The sequence below is a fragment of the Anomalospiza imberbis genome, chromosome 8, assembly GCF_031753505.1.
Source record: "Anomalospiza imberbis isolate Cuckoo-Finch-1a 21T00152 chromosome 8, ASM3175350v1, whole genome shotgun sequence".
Taxonomy (NCBI): domain Eukaryota; kingdom Metazoa; phylum Chordata; class Aves; order Passeriformes; family Viduidae; genus Anomalospiza; species Anomalospiza imberbis.
The window spans coordinates 1762143-1777347 of record NC_089688.1 but is presented as its reverse complement, the minus strand read 5'-3'; the positions used below and the strand labels follow the sequence as shown (position 1 = coordinate 1777347).

Genomic DNA, 15205 nt, shown 5'->3' with positions numbered 1-15205 from the left:
CTGGAGCCGGCCTGTGTCAAAAATTGCTCCAGTTTTCAAGTCAAAAAGGCTGATAGCATGCACGAAATCGCTGGCCGGGCTCCAGGATGATAACCTTGTCAATGCACAACCAGCAAACGAATAAAAGCAGTGGGTGTGGATACAGGAAGGCAAACCCACCTGACTCGTACGATGAAATGTTGACCAAAGGGTGGCTGCTGTTCGATTATCACCTGAGTAACAGATCGGGGACCGGGGCAGATGGTTCACAAGAAGGTTCCTAAGAAACCTGAGCACCTTGAATGTCTTCAAAGTCAGCCGAGAGAGGTTACAGCTTCCCCACTGAAGGGTCAATAAGTGCAGCCCTTTTTCTGAGCACTTGCTTCCCTTCTACTTTCTGTAAGTGATAAAGCACTTTAGTGCACTCCCAGCGAAATGTATGGAGGTAAGGCTCCTATTCGCCTTCAAATTTGCATGGATTTTAGACAGGATATTAAAAAAAAATTTTGAAGAACACTATTAGCTGTTGAATTGATATTGCAAGTCATGAGCAGCCCTCCTGAACTGTGTACAGAAAGTGGAAGGTGCCTAAGCTGTTTAATGAGGTTTAAGACTTCGAAGAAGCACCTGGAAGAGCTTTGCGATGCACTCTGGAAGATAGGTACCAGTTTACCTTTTCAGTTTCTGGGTAGGGAAGTGAGAGGGATTACCTGCAGGGAAGAGGAGGAGACATTACATGCAGGACTCCAGGTATTGATTTCTTTAAAAGCAACACTTGGGCAATTTTGTAACAGAGGAAACCTGCTTGAGAGAGTTGGTTAGGTGATGGGTTAACTCAATGCTGCCTCCAGAAATTAATGAAGCAAGGAAAGATTCCGGGCTGAGCTGGTGCAAAGGATCCTGAGCTGATGAACACTGCCCTGTTACAGGAGAGCCTGGCACAGCTGCAGCTCCAGGAGCTGGAAAAATACTGCCATGCCAGCGCTACAGGCACTCTGAACCCTGAAGGCAGCTTTTCATACCTGAAACCCCTTCAGCTCCCAGGCGAGCAGGCATGAGTCAGTGCCAAGTACTCTTGGAAATCTCAGCCTCAGTGTGTCACTTCTGTTTTGCTTTAAGCTGACAGCGAGCAGGAGCGCTGTGCTCCGAGCAGTCAGGGGTTCCTCTTTCCTACGAGAACCCAAAATTTCTGCATGCATGGGGTCACCAGGTTCCTACAGCACACACTGGGAAAGGGGATGCAGCCATCCAAAAGGAAGGATCTTGCTGAACTGCATCAAATATAGTTTCTCTCTTTCTGTGAGAGCTCACAGGAAGACAGGCAGGGTCCTGGAAACTTAAGGGTCTCAGGACTGGGAAACCTGGTGAAGTAACCACCCTTGCATGTAAGCCTGTAAAATCCTGACAGAGCAGCGTGGCCATTGCAGAGGTTATTCAAAACTAACTGAGCACAGCAAGGGGTGGAAGCTTCATGTACCACTTTGCCATATTTCATTTGGTGTCAAACTGGTTGTTTAGTTTTTCCCTGCAAGAGACTCCACCTCCTTTCAAAGCCCCCTTAAAACCTGTTGAGATTTTCTCCCAGTGCAACTCCTGCCTCGTGCTTAATAGTTGCACAGGGAAAGAACAGCAAATGTCCTCAGTCCCACCGCAGGGGATTCAGACACCTGGTGTTCTAGAAAACTGCTGCCCTGACAAAGAATTTCTACTTGGATTGAAGTGGTTTTTGGCTTCCATTTATGTTCTCTTGTCCCTAAAAGTGATCTAAAGGAAGACATCACTTGCCGCTGGCCTGGAAAACATCTTCCTTTCCCTTTTTTTTTCTTCCTTTTTTAGAGGAAAAATAAACTTGAAGAAGAGAGTTGTTCTTAAGTTTTTTTGCTCTTCAAGCATAGGCTAAAATGCCAGGGAAGAAGGAGGAGGCCCTTGGCATCGCTCATCTCCTGAAACTGCTTTGCATCACTTGGAAAATAGGACGCGAGGACATGAGACAGCTCATCCCGATGTCCTTTTAACAGCACTTGGTTAAATGCATGGAAATTCATACACCAGCATCTACTGCAAGGAAATGAGCAGATGTCAGAAGATTTTCTTTTACACTTACAAGAAGTGAAAAGCCATGGGTGTGTTTTCTGTTTTTAACATGAGCAATGTTTCTCAGGCTGGCTCCCTCGAGGACGGCGGCAACTGGACGGCGGCAACCCAGTTCAGCCAGCCGGGCTGGAGAATTGCTCTCTGGGCCATCACCTACTCCTTCATCGTTGTCACATCCATCCTTGGCAACGCCACCATCATCTGGATTATTCTGGCACACAGGAGAATGAGGACCGCTACCAATTACTTCATCGTTAACTTGGCTCTTTCGGACCTGCTGATGTCTGCTTTCAACACCATCTTCAACTTTATCTATGCCAGCCACAATGTCTGGTATTTTGGTGAGGAATTCTGCAGGTTTCAGAACTGGTTCCCCATCACCGCAGTGTTTGTGAGCATTTACTCCATGACAGCCGTGGCTGCAGAGAGGTAAGAGGAGAAGATGAGGTCCAAAAAGATCCCCCGTAAGTCATAAAAATAAATCCTTGCAATAGTTTGTGCGGTTGGCCCCCACTCTGTCAGGTGCCTTATCAGCAAAGTGGAAGGACTGCCAGACTGTGGGGTTTGATGCTAATTATGGCATGATCTTCTGTTCTTTATCCCTGGTCTGAATCACACCTGAATCTGTAACGAGTGGAAGTGGCTGGTATTTTTGTTGTTCTCACATTATTGATCATAAATTGTTTCCCAATCGTCCTGAAAACTCTACTGTGGCTTTATTGGGTTTTTTTAAAACCATGAGACTGATACATCCGTAAAAAGGAGAATATGCTGTGGGCTGCTGAAACTATCAGCAGCCCTAATCCTGCTGTGAGTCCAGCAAAGCATCAGAAATAATGGGAATTAGATTAGAAATGGCAGAGTCTGCTCCCCTGGTTCATTAGAATGACTTATTCTGAGACGGAGGGAAGTAATTACAGTGATTCTCTTTGACTTCTGGGGCAATTTGGTATTTTCATAAAATTCACTTCCAACTGCCAAGTCACTTTTACTTCAAGCTTTAATTTCTGGAGTCTGACTGTGTTTACAGCTCATTGTTAAATAGCATGAAGCTGTTTTTCCTTTTTACTAGAAAGTGGCCAGAAGTCTGTGGGAGTCTCCTCCCTTAAAGGCAATGCTGTGTTCAAGAAGGAGAGGAGGTTATTTCCCTTTAGGCTCCGCTCTCTACCATCCTTCCTTGCATCCTTCCCGTCTTCCCTGCAGTACTTACCCTCTCCCTGCCGCAGCCGCACGGAGAGGGATTTCCCTGGGGCAGCCTGACCCGGCGAAATACCGGCACGCTTTAGCAAAGGAGTGAAACACCGGCACTCCTTTAGCAAAGGAGTGAAACACCGGCACTCCTTTAGCAAAGGAGTGAAACACCGGCACTCTTTAGCAAAGGAGTGAAACACCGGCACTCCTTTAGCAAAGGAGTGAAACACCGGCACTCCTTTAGCAAAGGAGTGAAACACCGGCACTCTTTAGCAAAGGAGTGAAACACAGGCACTCCTTTAGCAAAGGAGTGAAACACCGGAGCTCTTCAGCAAAGGAGTGAAACACCGGCACTCCTTTAGCAAGGAGTGAAACACCGGCACTCTTTAGCAAAGGAGTGAAACACCGGCACTCCTTTAGCAAAGGAGTGAAACACCGGCACTCTTCAGCAAAGGAGTGAAACACCGGCACTCCTTTAACAAGGAGTGAAACACCGGCACTCTTTAGCAAAGGAGTGAAACACAGGCACTCCTTTAGCAAGGAGTGAAACACCGGCACTCCTTTAGCAAAGGAGTGAAACACCGGCACTCTTTAGCAAAGGAGTGAAACACAGGCACTCCTTTAGCAAGGAGTGAAACACCGGCACTCTTTAGCAAAGGAGTGAAACACCGGCACTCTTTAGCAAAGCAGTGAAACACCGGCACTCTTTAGCAAAGGAGTGAAACACCGGCACTCTTTAGCAAGGAGTGAAACACCGGCACTCCTTTAGCAAAGGAGTGAAACACCGGCACTCCTTTAGCAAAGGAGTGAAACACCGGCACTCTTTAGCAAAGGAGTGAAACACAGGCACTCCTTTAGCAAGGAGTGAAACACCGGCACTCTTTAGCAAAGGAGTGAAACACCGGCACTCCTTTAGCAAAGGAGTGAAACACCGGCACTCTTCAGCAAAGGAGTGAAACACCGGCACTCCTTTAACAAGGAGTGAAACACCGGCACTCTTTAGCAAAGGAGTGAAATACCGGCACTCCTTCAGCAAAGGAGTGAAACACCGGCACTCTTTAGCAAGGAGTGAAACACCGGCACTCTTTAGCAAAGGAGTGAAACACCGGCACTCCTTCAGCAAAGGAGTGAAACACCGGCACTCTTTAGCAAGGAGTGAAACACCGGCACTCTTTAGCAAAGGAGTGAAACACCGGCACTCCTTCAGCAAGGAGTGAAACACCGGCACTCCTTTAGCAAGGAGTGAAACACCGGCACTCTTTAGCAAAGGAGTGAAACACCGGCACTCTTTAGCAAAGGAGTGAAACACCGGCACTCCTTCAGCAAGGAGTGAAACACCGGCACTCTTTAGCAAAGGAGTGAAACACCGGCACTCTTTAGCAAAGGAGTGAAACACCGGCACTCTTTAGCAAGGAGTGAAACACCGGCACTCTTTAGCAAAGGAGTGAAACACCGGCACTCTTTAGCAAAGGAGTGAAACACCGACACTCTTTAGCAAAGGAGTGAAACACCGGCACTCCTTTAGCAAGGAGTGAAACACCGGCACTCTTTAGCAAGGAGTGAAACACCGGCACTCCTTTAGCAAGGAGTGAAACACTGGCACTCTTTAGCAAAGGAGTGAAACACCGGCACTCTTTAGCAAAGGAGTGAAACACCGGCACTCCTTTAGCAAGGAGTGAAACACCGGCACTCTTTAGCAAAGGAGTGAAATACCGGCACTCTTTAGCAAAGGAGTGAAACACCGGCACTCCTTCAGCAAGGAGTGAAACACCGGCACTCTTCAGCAAAGGAGTGAAACACCGGCACTCCTTTAGCAAGGAGTGAAACACCGGCACTCTTTAGCAAAGGAGTGAAACACCGGCACTCCTTTAGCAAGGAGTGAAACACCGGCACTCTTTAGCAAAGGAGTGAAACACCGGCACTCTTTAGCAAAGGAGTGAAACACCGGCACTCTTTAGCAAAGGAGTGAAACACCGGCACTCCTTCAGCAAGGAGTGAAACACCGGCACTCTTTAGCAAAGGAGTGAAACACCGGCTCTCTTTAGCAAAGCCCTGCTGTTGACTTTGCAGTTTCATTCAGGTTTTGCGCTCCCCTATGCACAAGGGTCCTTGCAGCTCCCTCGGGAGGGGAGCCAGCCTCCCTCCGGAGCCACCGGGCTCGCAGCTCGGATCAGCCCGGCACACCCAGCCTCAGGAGGCAATCACAGAGCAATCACACCAGATAAACAGGCTAGGAGAGGGAAAAGGGCTTTTCTCACGTGTAATGCCCGCTGAAACCTGCGCAGGAGCTGGGGACAGGGCTCAGTGCGGGACCGCTCGCCAGGACAGGGCTGAGGGACGTGTTTGACAGTCCGCAGTTTCCAGATGAAAGCAAATCCCTATTTAGAATCAACGGCAGCCCAGTTTTAGACTCAAATAGTCTTTTGCTGCTCCTGGCTGTAAATCAAGGGTTGTTGTTAGCTGCTATTTTATACATGTTGTCTGACAAAGAGTATTTTTTAAAAGCTGTCTCAGCCTGTTGTCATGTCTTTCTACTCTTGTTCCTTGGGGATTTTTGGTGAAAGCACCTATATAGCCAAAATCTCTTTAGTCACGTAGCACAGATCAGAAAGAGAAATTAGCACCTCACTGCAAACCATATTTAGGTATTCTTTGGTTAGCCTTAAAACAGATCCTGACGCTGTCTCCTGGAAACTCGATGCTTCCATTTATTGTTAAGAGAACTTGTGTCCACTCCAGCTCCACTGTTTAACTTCTATAAAAACAATATCTTCTGAAGTGGTTTACTTTAAGGAAGGAGGCTGAGAAGTGATCTAAGCCACTTTTATCTGCCACGGAAAAGCCCCTGGTGATATTGCTCACCGCTGGCTCTAGGATCACTCCATTTCCCCATTCCCAGAGCAGCTGTTCCCAGTGCAGCGCTCGAGGCAGAAACGCAGCCTTATCGATCAGCTCGAGTTTCACACTCTGCTTAGCAAAGTCTCCTATGACCTGTTTGGAAAGTGCACAACAGGGTCCAAAATTGAGCTTGTTCTGTCTACATGTATGAGGAGCAGAGAGAGACTGTGGTCCCAGCATCCTGGGATGCCACAGGGGCATTGAGAGGGGGCACAGCGAGCATGAGCAGCACGGGGGCAAAGGCCATGCTGCCACACAGCAAGAGGGGCCAGGAGATCTCAGCAGGTTTGATAAATCTCCCAACTTGCAGGAGCTCAGCTAAAATCACAGCTTGCCTCGGGGGTGCATCCCTGGCAGCTGGGAAAGCCTGCACCCAGCCCTGTAACCCCTTTGATGTCTGCAACACAGGCTGCAGTGACAGCACAGTGGCTGGCATCATTTCTTCCCAGGACTTGCCATTCACCGAGGGTCACAGATCATGGTTTCAGGCACTTCTGTGGGCAAACACTCTGGAGAATATGCACCAGTGGATTCCTCCCTGACCAGACTCGAGCACTGTATAACACTGCCTCTGGCAAGCTAAAGAAAAGCGAGGTGACATGAAAATGTTATAGCTAAATAAGGCCCTGCTGCTGTGCAGCCCTGCATTGCTCACTGTGCTGCCTGTCCGGCAGCAGCAGCTGGGCAGAGCTCCCTGCCAACAGCCTGGCCAAGAGACAGCACAATTTGTCAGATTTTTTCTATGAAAACCAGGAGGCAATGGGCATTTTCCACTCTACTTTGCCTTTTTTACAACCATGACAAAGAATAGGGGCAGCATGACAAGAAATGCATAATTGATTATGTACTCGTTACAACGCCGTGCATTTCCACACAGGGAACTTAAAACCAGAGGGCTCGTGAGTAATCCAATAGTCAGATGTGCCTGAGGGCTCTGAGCAGGTGTGGGATGAAAGGGTCAGCCCTTCCCTTCTCTGCAAGCACCAGTGCTCGGGCAGTCACAGAGGCAGACAGCACGAGTTTTCCACAGCTCAAAATCAGTGGGGAAAAAGTCAGGGTAAATGATAGTCAAGACCCCAGTCTGCTCTTGTGCCAATATGAAGCATCAGAGATTGACAGAATTAGGAATAATTATGAATTAAAAATTATGAATTAGAAAAGCTTGGCTGGGCTTTTTTTTTTTTTTTTTTTTGGTAAGGCACATGCAAAAATAAATAAAAGAACGAGAATAATTTTTACAAGGACCTGGAGTGACAGGACAGGGGGAATGGCTTCATGCTGATGGAGTGAAGGGTATATGGGATACTGGGAGGAAATTCTTCCCCTGTGAGGGAGGTGAGCCCTGGCACAGGTTGCCCAGAGAAGCTGGGGCTGCCCCATCCCTGGAAGTGTTCAAGGCCAGGTTGGACAGGGCTTGGAGCAACCTGGAATAGTGGAAGGTGTCCTGCCCATGGCTGGGGATTGGAACTAGGTAATCTTTAGGGTGCCTTCCAACCCCAACCATTCTGGGATTCTATGAAAAATTCCATAAGGGAATTTTTCCATAAGGGAATATTTCCCTATGGAAATATTTTGAGCTTGCAAAACCTGTATGCAGAACACATAAAGGACTGCTTCCTCTTCACACCAGAAGCATCCATCCACGTGGGTTTAATAAATCCTTCCCTAAGACTTGCAATAATTCCTTTCAGAAAGTATTTAGTTCCTTATTATTTACAGCCTGGGACCTGTCAAAATGTCTATATTAATAAATCCCACTCACTCCTGGTGAGTTTTTACACTTGCTGCGTTTGTTGTACAGCTTGCCAGTCTCACTGTAAAAGTACTACACCTGTTTCTTGCAGGTATGTGGCCATCATTCACCCCTTCAAGCCCAGGCTCTCTGCTGGAAACACCAGAGTCATCATTGGGATCATCTGGCTGGTGGCATTCGGGCTTGCCTTCCCGCAGTGCTTCTACGCCGAGATCACCGTGGACAATGGCACCATGAAATGCATCGTGGTCTGGCCTGATGACGTTGGATCCAAGCACCAGCTGGTGTAAGAGACACGGTGAAACTCCCAGTTCAGGCTAAAGTTAACCAGGAAGATAATTTCATCTCCAAACTGCTGGCTATGGAGAGTGCTGGGAGAGAGAGCAGGAGAATGTGGGTCTGGGGCAGCCCATCTAAACTCAATTTAAGCCAGCTGTGGCAAAAGCTGCCAGGTGATCGTGGTTCAGGGTAATCCTAAACCTGCCATCCTCCCCTGCTTTGAAAACTGGTTATAATATCCAGAAACCCTACATACAGAGCTTGGGGAATTTAAGGTAAACCAGTGCAAAAAGTCTCTAAACAATCAGTAAATCCTGGTTTCAAAGGTTCTGGATTTTCTTCCTCTGTCAGGCAGGAGGAAACTGGGTATCTTTAATGCTGAGAAGCCACATAATTAGTTAAAAATGATGCTGCTCTTTGTGGGGGTAAAAGGAAAATAAAACCTGAGAGCAGCATGTTTCAAACATCCTAAGGTTTTATAGACATATTTATCTGGGCACACATCTGCGCTCCTGGAGGTTCCTGAGCCTCACAGCGATTTCCTCCTGCTTGAAAGCAAGATTGTTCAAACAGATGAAACAAAGCCATACCCTGCATTTAGGGGATCTGCTGGGATTACTCATCATTCAAAGCACGCAATGAGAAATTTATCAAACAAAACATATCTTTACAAAGTAGCAATGGGAGAAATGAGGAAAGGGAACCAATCAATTAACAAAGTGCAAACAATTTTTCAAACCAAAACCCACTGTGAAGGGTTTTGCCCTGCTCCATGCATGTGGGACATTTGCCCTGCTCAGTCTTCATCTCTGGCAGGCAGCTGGATGCCTCCTCAACTTAGTGATTACCAAACTAACTGATTTTCACACTAATATGTCCCAAGTTCCATGACCTTTGTGTCATTTTGGCCAAGCTGCAGCATATTCAGACAGTGGTTGCCAGTTGTTCCCAGTTGAGCAAAGAGTAAAATCAGGCTCAAACCTCTCATGCTGGGTGATGCTCCTCTTCCTGGGGGCTCCTTTTTGGTACCCCTTGGTACTTTTTGGGGAACAGGGTGCCTGTGGACTGAGGAGGAGGGAGAATAGATAACCACTAATACATGAGTCACTGGTGACGATTCCATTCAGATGAAAAGTGTGAGGTTTATCTCTCCCACATCCATGGCATGGAAAGGATTCAAATGAGTTCCCCAGCATCTGATAAAGTCCCTGTGGGCTGGAAAGGCTGGTTCTGAACGCGGCAAATAACAGAGCAGATCCTTTCTGGGATCTCCAGCTGAAGAGCAGCAGCTCCTGAGCACAATCCATCACTCACCAGCTCTCTCTCCCTGAACAGCTTCGGATCTGCAGGTTTTGGTATCTCTCTTAGAAAGGAAGTTGGAAACATTGCTCCCCAGGAATCATACTGCATGATGGGTTTGTTGGGATAGATGCCTGCAACACAGACCATGGAGAAAAAGCCATGTGCAGCCACTCATACACTAGTCCAAATCACAAGGCAAAGAAATACTAAGGAACCCAAAGAAAAACAAACAAAAAATTTGAGACCTGGGTTCCTGTGTTAACTGTGTGTCCTCTGAATCATTTGCAGTTGGATAAACCCATCTTTCAAGATTTCTAGACTTCAGAACATAGGAAAATCCTTTCCTGCAGGAAAGATGTGTATAATTATGACAGAAAGAAGTAAAAAAAAATTTTAAAAAACCTCCAAACAATGCACTACTGACTGCCAGTGCCTGAAAAATATTAGATATAAAGGATATAGAAGTTTAACTAGAGTAAAGAACCTTAACCACAGAGGATTTTTCTTCTGGTGACAGGTTAACTTTGCAGCAAAGTAGTAAAGTTACAAGACTGCCTTGTCAGACTGAGAAGGACCATTTGCACCCCCCCAGCCTTTGGGGTCACTGCCAGCAGCGTGTGCCAGAGCCCTCCTGCCTAATCCTACTTTTCACACTGTTTATGTTAATTTGACAGCTGCTGTAAGGGACTGAGCAGGTTGTTCCCTTCCCATAAATGGTAGTTGCTTAAACTAATCAGCCCCCAGCATGAGGGAGCCAGCAGAAGTTTGTGGGGTGACACAGAAAACTAGAATGGCTGAGGTTAAAACACAGCTAAGGGGATGCCAGTGCTTTCAGCTGGAGCAGTAACTGAGTGGCCTGTTGGTGGTACATTAACTCTGTGTGCTCATACAAATGAAAACAGCCAGCTACACAAATACAGGCAACATCCCTTCCTCACTATCTGCATCTTTGTGCACCCTGTTAGCAGCCAGATACCTTTTGCAGGCCCTGATCTGGCTTTTCTCCACTGTTGCCACTGCTGCATTCATCAAGCTACTCCATAGTTTCTGGACTATATCTGTGATTTAAGGGCTTGTACTTTTACCACCATCTCTCTCTCTCTCTGTCTCTTCTGGCTGCAGTGGGATAGCAAAGCTCAATGCAGGTGGCCCTGGACCCTCTGCTAAAAGATCAATGATGTTACTTTGTCTTGAAAGACCAGGGAATCCAGCCCAAGGACCACTCATCTCACCACCACAGAGATGAGATTTTGCTCATTTTTGCCCTTTTGTTTACAGAAGTCCCTGTAACAATAATTATAGGCAAAAAGTCTTCTTTGTGGTTTTGCTAATAGGAGCCAGCATATATATCCAAAAGACAATTTCTGAAAGAGATCTCCAAGAGCCATACTGACTGTGAAAAACTGCTTGTTCTTCTCTTTCAGGTACCACATTGCCGTGATTGTGTTGATTTATTTGCTGCCTTTAATGGTGATGTTTGTTGCATACAGCATTATAGGAGTTACTCTGTGGAGCAGCACGGCTCCAGGCAACCACCTCAACAGAGTCCACTACGAACACCAAGTTAATGCCAAAAAAAAGGTCAGAAGTGAAACTCAAGTATCATTACCCCCACACACCAGCCCTGCTGGGTCCAAAATGGAGCTGGTGTTCCACACAAAATCTTGTGGGATTGGGCTTGAAAGGTTAACAAAATATTTTGGGTTCGAGGTAAAAGGCATCAGCCTGCAAGATTGAAAAAAATGGTGATTGTGTGCACCAGCCAGCCTTCAAGGAAGAAAGCTCACAGCAGCAGGCCAGCTGCCAGCAGCCCTTAGAGAGTGAAGAGAATCCGCACGTTGCAGGATAAACCAGGGTAAAACTCTGGACAGCGTGGAGCAGTCTCAGTGTAAGAGCAGCGAGCTCGTTTCCCTGCACATCTCCCTGGTGCAGCTACAAGCAGTTCCTCTGCAGAGTCCTCTCAGTGCCCTGGGAAAGGTTTGCTTTAACCCCCGCCCTGTTCCCATCACCAGGGCACTCCTTCCGTGCTCCAGTTTCCATGGCCAGGGCACTCCCTCCCTGTTCCCAGTTTTCATCACCAGGGCTGGTTTCTTTGTCACAGCAGTCCAGGTCCACATTCCATACTCTGCACTTTGGGAGGGCAAACCAGCCTCTAAGTGACAGCAGCACTTCCCACTGCGCCAGCAAGCCCAGGAATAACCCTTGCTTTTGTTTTCCTAGTTTGTGAAGACGATGGTGGTAGTGGTGATCATTTTTGCTGTCTGCTGGCTGCCCTATCACATATACTTCATCCTGGGGAGCTTCAAGGAAGACATCTACCAGCAGAAGTACATTCAGCAGGTGTATCTCGCAGTCTTCCTCCTTGCCATGAGCTCGACAATGTACAACCCCATCATCTACTGCTGCCTGAACCAGAGGTGAGGTAGCGTGAGCATGTGTGCACAGAGAAAACTCAAATCTCAGACTGAAAAAAGCATAAATCTCTGGAGGTGAGAACAGCCGTGATTTTCAACTGCAGTCCCTAGGCCAACGAGACAACTTAACTGTGCTGATAATGTGAGATGGGATACACTCTGAGCTTTTAACTCAGCCCATAGTATTTTCTGTCTCCGAATAAAGTGCAAGCAGCAGGCACAGGATCAGCCCAGGCACATTTCCACCCATTTCCACATGCAGACCATCCTGTTTCCAAGGGAGGGACCTGTAATCCCTGCACTGCATCTGCTGAGCTCATGCTGGGCTGGCTCAGCCACCTGTTCTTCCCAGGCCACCCCCCAGCACAGTCCTGGGCTCACCCCCAGGGGTGGGAAGGGAAGCAGGAGCAGCCCACGGGTGACTGTGAAGGTGCCATGGGGATGTGTCACCACGAGGCAGCAGCCAAGAGATGTCCCTGTTGCGCTGCGCGATGCAGAGCGCAGGGAGCTGCTCGGGCTGCCCGTGGATCTCCGTGCCAAATCCTGCATCCATAACCCCGCCATGCCTCTTCAGGCACGCTGTGAGCCTCAAAGGTAATCGATGGTTAGCAGCAGCAATCCTGTGCAGTTTCACTGGGTCTGAGCAGCCGAGTGTTTAACTCCAGAGCGATGCTGCAAGGCTCGCTTCTGTGAGCGCTTCAAACGCCATCCTGCCTGTGAGCCGGCAAAGGAAGAGTTTTACAGCCCATTCACCCAAACTGCATTTAGCATGAGACACACAAACATGTCCTCCCCCTCCTCTCTCAGAAAGCAGACAGCTTCCTCATTTAATTATTCATAGTTTTTTTGTTTTTTTTTTTTTTTAACTCCCAGTAGGTAAATGCATGTATTTTCCTCAGATTTTCTGTGTCTCACAAATGCAGCTACCAGCATGGTCAGCACCATCTACTGAGCCCATCAAACACCCTGCCATTTCACTGATCATGTATGTTAACTTAAAATACAAGGAAATCTGATCATAAACTCCTAGTGCACCTCCCTCCATGCTTTCATGCATTTAGTTTTTCACCTCATTCATTTGATTTCAGTAGAACAATTTTTTTCCATAGTCATTCACAGGTAGAACCAAGTCATGAGTTTGTTCATTCCCTGCACAATTAGAAAAATCATTTCACCATTTAATTGCTTTTCTCACTTTTACAGGTTTCGCTCTGGCTTCAAGCTAGCCTTCCGGTGGTGTCCCTGCATAAAAGCAACAGAAAAAGACAAACTTAAACTTATGTCCCCGTCTCTCTACCAGACGGCCCACAGGAAGTCAAGAACAACAAGTTTCAACACAGAAACCCAGATGAATGAGAAAGAGAAGACATCATTTACCCTCACCCAATTAACACTTTGATTTCCTGCTCCTGGTTCTGTATCCCCACACACCATGCCAAGGCAGCAGATCTGAAGCCTGAAAAGCAAGTCTTTTTCTCTGGAGCAAGTGTTTCTTACAGGACTTCTTTAGATGCCATCAGCATTGAAGGCAGCACGTTGATAACATTTATATCCATGTAGGTCCAAATATCACCCAGCTACGGGTACAAGTTTAGCCCTCCCTTACATCAACAACTGCAATACAGACCAGACATCAGGCCCAGGAGGTAAAAAAATCAGCAAAGCAGATCTGAGGCAGTGCCAATCAGGAGAATAGAAATCATTCTCTTCGACATTGTGATCTCCTGATTTCTGCTCCACCAAGACACTTCAAGTCAGGAAAGCGGCGATGGAGCAGAAAGGCTGGGGCTCCTGTGGCCAGCTGGGATGGACCCCCAGGGCTGTGTGGGCAGCCAAGTCCCACAGCTCAGCAGCCCCAAGGCACTGCGGACCAAAGCCTGCTTACAACAGAGGCAAATACTAACACATCCAAACTGAAAAATCCAGCCTGCCCTCAAAATTTTCTGCTTTCTGGGATTTTCATGCCTGCAATTTCACCAGCAGAAACAGTTCCTTAAGATGTTGTCATTACATGGATTTCTATAACCTTGTCCCAAAATACGATGTTGTTTTCCTATTAAACCATGCTCAAGTGATTTCTCCTTCACATTAATTGTGGTGCCTAATTTAGAGAGCGAGGCTCTCAGAAGAGTCAGCAGCCAGGGATGGCCACTGGCTTGGTCAGGGCTCATGGATCCAATCAGAATCCACCTTCTTTACATCATTTTAGTCCTAACAGCAGTGGTCCATCACTGTCTTTTCCCAGATAGTCCCTTCACCTTCCATTTCCAGACTTACCCCATATTTATCCTCACTGCTCTTCCCAGATATGAAAATAAATGTCATCTTCCCAGCCTGAAGCATTATGTGCAGGCACACAAAACAGGAGAAGCTGAAATATAAACATTATGTAAAAGTAATACAGCATTCAATACAGCTGTGATAAGTTAGCACCTTACAATCACCTTCACCTCTCATGCCAGGTTTGTAAATAATATCACAGAGCCATACCTTATCAATTAAAAAGCTCCTGTAATGTTGACAAGATCCAGTTATTTGAAATATTCTCCTTTGCTCTGTGAAAGCCAAACTACAAAGTGCTGCCAGGCTTAAATTCTGCAGTAAATTCGCAGAAAACGTTCATGGCTTGAACTGAAAGAGTACTCAGGGATATGATTTTGCCAAGGCTGTTCCAATACAGGTACGAGATATATGTTCTTTCTCCACCTCCCTGGCTCTGTGGAGAACAATTATGTTATGCAACAAACTTGTCCCACTACCGGGACAAGAGAGCCCAGGCCCCTGTGGAAAAGTTCATGATTTTAAATCATTCCAGCAGACAGTTTCTAGTGCAGGTGTTCCCTGGCCAGCCCTCTGCCCAGGCCAGCCTGCTCTTCCCACCACTGCCCTGCTGGGGTGTGTGCTGGGCAGAGGGAGAGCAGCAAGAGGCACTTACACACAGCCACCACCAAGTCACTCTGGCAAAGGGATGGAAAACATTTGGGAGGGATGCTCTGCCAGGCACACATCACTGGGACCATGGCAGAGACTCCTGCTCTGAGGAACTGAAGGACACCTACTCACAGAGTTCCGTATTTGATCTATGTGAGCTGTTCTCCGCCTGCCCAGCTGCTGGGAGTCTAAGGCCTTTAAACTCTGCAGCTTTCTAAGGCAGAGTTTTTAGATTAAACAGGCCTATCTTGAGCACCCCAGCTTCCCCCTTCCTCTTCCATCACACCTGAACATCCAGCCCTAGTCTATTGCAGATGCCCCAGAGTCACACACGCGCTGCCAGGGCTTCCCCGTGCAATCCCTG

The 15205-nt window shown here is 47.3% G+C and overlaps 1 protein-coding gene across 2 annotated transcripts; it reads left to right on the top strand.

The window, feature by feature from the left end:
* The first annotated feature begins 510 nt into the window (after positions 1 to 510).
* Positions 511 to 13996, top strand: TACR2 (tachykinin receptor 2). 2 transcript variants are annotated; one of them, XM_068196919.1, is made up of 5 exons: positions 516 to 2502; positions 8007 to 8201; positions 10921 to 11077; positions 11717 to 11913; positions 13114 to 13996. In XM_068196919.1, the coding sequence occupies exons 1-5, from the start codon at positions 2099 to 2101 to the stop codon at positions 13307 to 13309; spliced, it is 1149 nt and encodes a 382-aa protein (XP_068053020.1). In that variant the 5' UTR covers positions 516 to 2098; the 3' UTR covers positions 13310 to 13996. The 2 variants fall into 2 exon arrangements, with proteins under 2 accessions (XP_068053021.1, XP_068053020.1); XM_068196920.1 differs by lacking the exon at positions 13114 to 13996 and having other exon boundaries at positions 511 to 2502; positions 11717 to 11917.
* The last annotated feature ends 1209 nt before the right edge of the window (positions 13997 to 15205 follow it).